Genomic DNA, 9,120 nt, shown 5'->3' on the forward strand with positions numbered 1-9,120 from the left:
ATAGACGTTGTATAGACGATGTATAGACGGTGTATAGATGGTGTATAGACGGCGTATAGACGATGTATAGACGGCGTATAGACGATGTATAGACGATGTATAGACGGCGTATAGATGGTGTATAGACGATGTATAGACGGCGTATAGACGATGTATAGACGATGTATAGACGATGTATAGACGGTGTATAGATGGTGTATAGACGATGTATAGACGGCGTATAGACGGCGTATAGACGATGTATAGACGGCGTATAGACGATGTATAGACGGCGTATAGATGGTGTATAGACGATGTATAGATGATGTATAGATGGTGTATAGACGGCGTATAGACGATGTATAGATGGCGTATAGATGGTGTATAGACGATGTATAGATGATGTATAGATGATGTATAGATGGTGTATAGACGGTGTATAGACAGTGTATAGACGGTGTATAGACGATGTATAGATGGTGTATAGACGGTGTATAGACGATGTATAGATGATGTATAGACGGTGTATAGACGATGTATAGATGGTGTATAGATGGTGTATAGATGGCGTATAGATGGTGTATAGACGGCGTATAGATGGTGTATAGACGATGTATAGATGATGTATAGATGATGTATAGACGGTGTATAGACAGTGTATAGACGGTGTATAGACGATGTATAGACGGTGTATAGATGGTGTATAGACGGCGTATAGATGATGTATAGATGGCGTATAGATGGCGTATAGATGATGTATAGATGATGTATAGATGATGTATAGACGGCGTATAGACGGCGTATAGACAGTGTATAGATGATGTATAGATGGCGTATAGACGGTGTATAGATGATGTATAGATGGCGTATAGACGGTGTATAGATGATGTATAGACGGCGTATAGATGATGTATAGAAGATGTATAGACGGCGTATAGACGGTGTATAGATGATGTATAGATGGCGTATAGATGATGTATAGACGGCGTATAGACGGCGTATAGACGGTGTATAGATGATGTATAGACGGCGTATAGATGATGTATAGACGGCGTATAGACGGCGTATAGACGGTGTATAGATGATGTATAGACGGCGTATAGACGGCGTATAGATGATGTATAGATGGCGTATAGATGATGTATAGACGGTGTATAGACAGTGTATAGACGGTGTATAGACGATGTATAGATGATGTATAGACGGTGTATAGACGGTGTATAGACGATGTATAGATGGTGTATAGATGATGTATAGACGGCGTATAGATGATGTATAGATGATGTATAGATGATGTATAGACGATGTATAGATGGCGTATAGATGGTGTATAGATGGTGTATAGATGATGTATAGACGATGTATAGATGGTGTATAGACGGCGTATAGACGATGTATAGATGGCGTATAGACGGTGTATAGACGATGTATAGATGGTGTATAGACGGTGTATAGATGATGTATAGACGGCGTATAGATGGCGTATAGACGGCGTATAGACGGCGTATAGATGGTGTATAGACGGTGTATAGATGGTGTATAGACGACGTATAGATGATGTATAGACGGCGTATAGACGGCGTATAGACGGTGTATAGATGATGTATAGACGGCGTATAGACGGCGTATAGATGATGTATAGACGGCGTATAGATGATGTATAGACGGCGTATAGATGATGTATAGACGGCGTATAGATGATGTATAGACGGTGTATAGATGATGTATAGACGATGTATAGACGGTGTATAGATGGTGTATAGACGGCGTATAGATGGTGTATAGACGATGTATAGACGGCGTATAGACGATGTATAGATGGTGTATAGACGATGTATAGACGGCGTATAGATGGTGTATAGACGTTGTATAGACGATGTATAGACGGTGTATAGATGGTGTATAGACGATGTATAGACGATGTATAGACGGCGTATAGATGGTGTATAGACGTTGTATAGACGGCGTATAGATGGTGTATAGACGTTGTATAGACGATGTATAGACGGTGTATAGATGGTGTATAGACGGCGTATAGACGATGTATAGACGGCGTATAGACGATGTATAGACGATGTATAGACGGCGTATAGATGGTGTATAGACGATGTATAGACGGCGTATAGACGATGTATAGACGATGTATAGACGATGTATAGACGGTGTATAGATGGTGTATAGACGATGTATAGACGGCGTATAGACGGCGTATAGACGATGTATAGACGGCGTATAGACGATGTATAGACGGCGTATAGATGGTGTATAGACGATGTATAGACGATGTATAGATGGTGTATAGACGATGTATAGACGGTGTATAGACGGCGTATAGACGTTGTATAGACGGCGTATAGACGATGTATAGACGGCGTATAGACGATGTATAGATGGTGTATAGACGATGTATAGACGGTGTATAGACGGTGTATAGACGATGTATAGACGGCGTATAGATGGTGTATAGACGATGTATAGACGGCGTATAGATGGCGTATAGACGGCGTATAGATGGTGTATAGACGGTGTATAGACGGCGTATAGACGGCGTATAGACGGCGTATAGACGATGTATAGACGGCGTATAGACGATGTATAGATGGCGTATAGACGGCGTATAGATGATGTATAGATGGCGTATAGACGGCGTATAGACGATGTATAGATGGCGTATAGACGGCGTATAGACGATGTATAGATGGCGTATAGACGGTGTATAGATGGTGTATAGACGGCGTATAGATGATGTATAGAGGGTGTATAGACGGCGTATAGACGGCGTATAGACGGTGTATAGACGATGTATAGACGGCGTATAGATGATGTATAGACGGCGTATAGACGGCGTATAGATGATGTATAGACGATGTATAGACGGCGTATAGACGGCGTATAGACGGTGTATAGACGATGTATAGACGGCGTATAGATGATGTATAGACGATGTATAGACGGTGTATAGACGGTGTATAGACGGCGTATAGATGATGTATAGACGGCGTATAGACGGCGTATAGATGATGTATAGACGATGTATAGACGGCGTATAGACGGTGTATAGACGGTGTATAGACGATGTATAGACGGTGTATAGACGGTGTATAGATGATGTATAGACGGTGTATAGACGGTGTATAGATGATGTATAGACGGTGTATAGACGATGTATAGACGGTGTATAGATGATGTATAGACGGTGTATAGACGGTGTATAGATGATGTATAGACGGTGTATAGACGGTGTATAGATGATGTATGGAAGATTGGGTATGGACACGTCCCTACCAATATCCAGCCCCTACTATGTCGTCCCTATCGATACGCCCGCTGTCCATAGTGTTTACTCAATGATTATGGTACAAAAAGTGTTAACAGTCGGTCTCTGCTAGAAGTCCCTCCTTTATCCTAAATATCGCTCTCCGATTGGCTCTGGCTGTTTCCCGCGAACGTACTTGTGATTGGCCGCCCCTGCTGTCACTCCATCGGCTCGTAAAGGCTGCAACCTGCCAGTCGGCCAGGACAGGAGCGACAGGAGGCCACCGTGCATACATCTGCAACTCTGCCTGGGGTCACGTCAGCGAGACGGACTTTAATATCAGTGATGTCATTTTCAGTAACATTTATATTTGTGTCTGTTTGTGCGTGTGTGTGTACATGCGTGCACGTGTGCTCGGTAATTAGGATGTCAAGGATGTCGAAGAAACAGAAAATGGACATAAGACACTTCTTTAGAAGTCAAAGTGTATATATTTTATAGCCTCAACAATACTGATATATTTAATGCCAAAGAGACACTTATTGTGTGGAACGGAGCAACTGTTTAAAAAACACTAATAAAGAACATTGTGAGGAAAATACAATAAAACATCAGATTCCAGATGATCATGTGATTTTTTACATCCGTGTTCTACTACACAGAACTTTATTTATGGATCTAATGTTTTGATTTCTTCAGTTTAAACTCTGGTGAAGGTTTCATGTGAATATCCTGACTGCAAATATATGAGCTGATTATGAGCAGCTGAACAATCAGGAAGTAGTTAAATCCACTGTGCGTGCACGTGCGTGTGTGACTGTTAATCACATGCAGAAATGCTACATCCGGTTATTACTTTCCACAATAAAAGAGAACGTCTGCAATTCTGTTGAATACTAATCGGACTGGGTGTAAACAGGGGACATGCCCCCCCCCCCCCCCCATATTTATATATCTGGCCATGTTGTTGTTGTTGGCTGAGTTTATGCAGGTTATCAATCTAATCCCTGATTGGCTGAAGCCGAATGTTTAAATAAGCCTTGTTTCATTATAATGACCTCTTCATCAATAACTCCTTTCATTGATTAGTTATTGGTGATGATGCTCTAATCAATAACTCATTGATTAGTTATTGGTGATGATGCTCTAATCAATAACTCATTGATTAGTTATTGGTGATGATGCTCTAATCAATAACTCATTGATTAGTTATTGGTGATGATGCTCTAATCAATAACTCATTGATCAGTTTTATTGATATTTGGTTATTTTTACTTTCAGAAACTTGACACACGTTATCTGACTTTTATTTTGAAGGCTGAAATATCGTATTTCCGGTGTCCTCGCTCACTGAGCTTCTCGCGACTCGATGACGTCACTGTTAGTTTTCGGTATAAACGGGTCCGGTGTCCTCCGGTAATGAGCCGCTCTCAGGCCTCTGGGACGGAGCTAACGGCAGATACCGGACCGTAACCGGGAGAGCAGCTCCTGTCAGTGAACGTTACCGGTATGCTGAGGTAACGGGGTTAGGGTTGGGACCTGTTGCCGGTTACCGGAGACACAGAGACGATGAGCGGAGCTACCGGACTGTTGGTGCTGCTGCTGCTCAGCCACCGGGCTGCGTTCACGGCCAGCAGGTCCCTGAACGCACCGCAGGATGGACCGACAGGTAACTTTACCGTCCCGGTTACAGACTGCTCATAACGGTAACTTTACCGTCCCGGTTACAGACTGCTCATAACGGTAACTTTACCGTCCCGGTTACAGACTGCACATAACGGTAACTTTACCGTCCCGGTTACAGACTGCTCATAACGGTAACTTTACCGTCCCGGTTACAGACTGCTCATAACGGTAACTTTACCGTCCCGGTTACAGACTGCACATAACGGTAACTTTACCGTCCCGGTTACAGACTGCTCATAACGGTAACTTTACCGTCCCCGGTTACAGACTGCACATAACGGTAACTTTACCGTCCCGGTTACAGACTGCACATAACGGTAACTTTACCGTCCCGGTTACAGACTGCTCATAACGGTAACTTTACCGTCCCCGGTTACAGACTGCACATAACGGTAACTTTACCGTCCCGGTTACAGACTGCTCATAACGGTAACTTTACCGTCCCGGTTACAGACTGCTCATAACGGTAACTTTACCGTCCCGGTTACAGACTGCACATAACGGTAACTTTACCGTCCCGGTTACAGACTGCACATAACGGTAACTTTACCGTCCCGGTTACAGACTGCTCATAACGGTAACTTTACCGTCCCGGTTACAGACTGCACATAACGGTAACTTTACCGTCCCGGTTACAGACTGCTCATAACGGTAACTTTACCGTCCCGGTTACAGACTGCTCATAACGGTAACTTTACCGTCCCGGTTACAGACTGCACATAACGGTAACTTTACAGTGTTTACATGTTTATATATTTATATATTTATATATTTACATGTTTATATATTTATATGTTTATATATTTATATATTTATATATTTATATATTTATATATTTATATATTTACATGTTTATATATTTATATATTTATATATTTATATATTTATATATTTATATAATTATATATTTATATATTTACATGTTTACATATTTATATGTTTATATATTTACATGTTTATATATTTATATGTTTATATATTTATATATTATATATTTATATATTTATATATTTATATATTTACATGTTTACATATTTATATATTTATATATTTATATATTTACATGTTTACATATTTATATGTTTATATATTTACATGTTTATATATTTATATATTTATATATTTATATATTATATATTTACATATTTATATATTTATATATTTATATATTATATATTTACATGTTTATATATTTATATGTTTATATATTTATATATTTATATAATTATATATTTATATATTTACATGTTTACATATTTATATATTTATATATTTACATGTTTACATATTTATATGTTTATATATTTACATGTTTATATATTTATATATTTATATATTTATATATTTATATATTTATATATTTATATATTATATATTTACATATTTATATATTTATATATTTATATATTTATATATTATATATTTACATGTTTATATATTTATATGTTTATATATTTATATATTTATATATTTATATAATTATATATTTATATATTTATATATTTACATGTTTACATATTTATATGTTTATATATTTATATATTTATATATTTACATGTTTACATATTTATATGTTTATATATTTATATATTTATATATTTATATATTATATATTTACATATTTATATATTTATATATTTATATATTTATATATTATATATTTACATGTTTATATATTTACATGTTTATATATTTATATGTTTATATATTTATATATTTATATATTTATATATTTATATAATTATATATTTATATATTTATATATTTACATGTTTACATGGCCGTAGCTACCATTGAGGACACTGAGGTCATGTCCTCGGTATTTTTTTCTTGAAGTTTTGTTTTATTGTGAAGTGAAAATAGCCGACGAGACGATTATCCGTCAACGGGCCGTCATGTGACACGTACTAGCAGATACCGCTGCCATGTCAAAGCTAAAGTATCCGGCTATAGCAGCGGTGGAGTGAAGCCTTGAAATCGCCAGAAATATGTTTTCTACATTTGTGAATTGGATTTGGCCCGATTTTGCTAACTGTTCATTGATTGGACGATGAGCCCTTTTCTCCCAGCATGCTTTGCTTTATTCCACATTTTAAGAACAAACAAAGAAAATAATATATTGCAGTTATAATTTTTAAATATACAACCATGGAAGTTGTAGAATACTGAAATAGGAGTTGATTTAAGTTGCTAAATTGGAAATGATAAGAACTGGACCACAAGAGAGAGCATGACTGAGAAATGCACAGCAAGAAAGCGATATATAAATATATAAATATATAAATATATAAATACATCATGGATTAAACCAAACAGTCATATAAATTGTAGTCTCATTTTTGACCTCGGTATTTGAAAAATCCTGGCTACGGCCTTGTTTACATGTTCCCAGTGTTCCCAGTGTTCCCAGCAGCTAACTGTGTGTGTGTCCTCAGGTGTGGACAGGCAGCGTCGCCCCCTGCTGGAGACGACTCGTCCCTTCATCTTGGTGGACGGACAGAGGAGGAGCCTGACTGAAGCCCTGCAGGTCAGCTCTGTCTTACTGGTCTTACTGGTCTTACTGGTCTTACTGGTCTTACTGGTCTTACTGGTCTTATTGATGTGTTTCTGACTTCTGGATGTATGGTATGGGTGGGACACACACACACACACACAACGATATACACACCGTACATCGTTATCGGGTTATACGTCGTTAACGGGTTATACGTCGTTAACGGGTTATACGTCGTTAACGGGTTATACGTCGTTAACGGGTTATACGTCGTTATCGGGTTATACGTCGTTATCGGGTTATACGTCGTTATCGGGTTATACGTCGTTAACGGGTTATACGTCGTTAACGGGTTATACGTCGTTAACGGGTTATATGTCGTTAACGGGTTATACGTCGTTAACGGGTTATACGTCGTTATCGGGTTATACGTCGTTAACGGGTTATACGTCGTTAACGGGTTATACGTCGTTATCGGGTTATACGTCGTTATCGGGTTATACGTCGTTAACGGGTTATACGTCGTTAACGGGTTATACGTCGTTAACGGGTTATATGTCGTTAACGGGTTATACGTCGTTAACGGGTTATACGTCGTTAACGGGTTATACGTCGTTAACGGGTTATATGTCGTTAACGGGTTATACGTCGTTAACGGGTTATACGTCGTTATCGGGTTATACGTCGTTATCGGGTTATACGTCGTTAACGGGTTATACGTCGTTAACGGGTTATACGTCGTTAACGGGTTATATGTCGTTAACGGGTTATACGTCGTTAACGGGTTATACGTCGTTAACGGGTTATATGTCGTTAACGGGTTATACGTCGTTAACGGGTTATACGTCGTTATCGGGTTATACGTCGTTAACGGGTTATACGTCGTTAACGGGTTATACGTCGTTAACGGGTTATACGTCGTTAACGGGTTATACGTCGTTAACGGGTTATACGTCGTTAACGGGTTATACGTCGTTAACGGGTTATACGTCGTTAACGGGTTATACGTCGTTAACGGGTTAGATATCGTTAACGGGTTATACGTCGTTAACGGGTTATATGTCGTTAACGGGTTATATGTCGTTAACGGGTTATACGTCGTTAACGGGTTATACGTCGTTAACGGGTTATACGTCGTTAACGGGTTATACGTCGTTATCGGGTTAGATATCGTTAACGGGTTATACGTCGTTAACGGGTTATACGTCGTTATCGGGTTAGATATCGTTAACGGGTTATATGTCGTTAACGGGTTATACGTCGTTATCGGGTTAGATATCGTTAACGGGTTATACGTCGTTAACGGGTTATACGTCGTTATCGGGTTAGATATCTTTAACGGGTTATATGTCGTTAACGGGTTATACGTCGTTATCGGGTTAGATATCGTTAACGGCTTATACGTCGTTATCGGGTTAGATATCGTTAACGGCTTATACGTCGTTATCGGGTTAGATATCGTTAACGGGTTATAAGTCGTTATCGGGTTAGATATCGTTAACGGGTTATACGTCGTTAACGGGTTATACGTCGTTAACGGGTTATACGTCGTTAACGGGTTATACGTCGTTAACGGGTTATATGTCGTTAACGGGTTATTGATTAGTGACAGTAGAGGTAATAATCAGGTTATTGATTAGTGACAGTAGAGGTAATAATCAGGTTATTGATTAGTGACAGTAGAGGTAATAATCAGGTTATTGAT

The 9,120-nt window shown here is 38.6% G+C and overlaps 1 protein-coding gene across 6 annotated transcripts in view; it reads left to right on the plus strand.

Annotated features, from left to right (window-relative positions):
- Window positions 1-4,565: 4,565 nt before the first annotated feature.
- Window positions 4,566-9,120, plus strand: part of adam15 (ADAM metallopeptidase domain 15) — a 53,952-nt gene continuing 49,397 nt past the window's right edge. For all 6 annotated transcript variants that reach the window (XR_009924962.1, XR_009924961.1, XR_009924963.1 and 3 more), the window contains exons 1-2: window positions 4,566-4,904; window positions 7,357-7,448. Coding sequence is in view for 3 of the 6 variants with exons in the window: in XM_062415316.1 (XP_062271300.1) it covers window positions 4,805-4,904; window positions 7,357-7,448 (192 nt within the window). In the remaining 3 variants the exon portion in view is untranslated. The remainder of the gene's footprint in view (window positions 4,905-7,356; window positions 7,449-9,120) is intronic.

Source organism: Scomber scombrus, unplaced genomic scaffold, assembly GCF_963691925.1.
Source record: "Scomber scombrus unplaced genomic scaffold, fScoSco1.1 SCAFFOLD_77, whole genome shotgun sequence".
Taxonomy (NCBI): domain Eukaryota; kingdom Metazoa; phylum Chordata; class Actinopteri; order Scombriformes; family Scombridae; genus Scomber; species Scomber scombrus.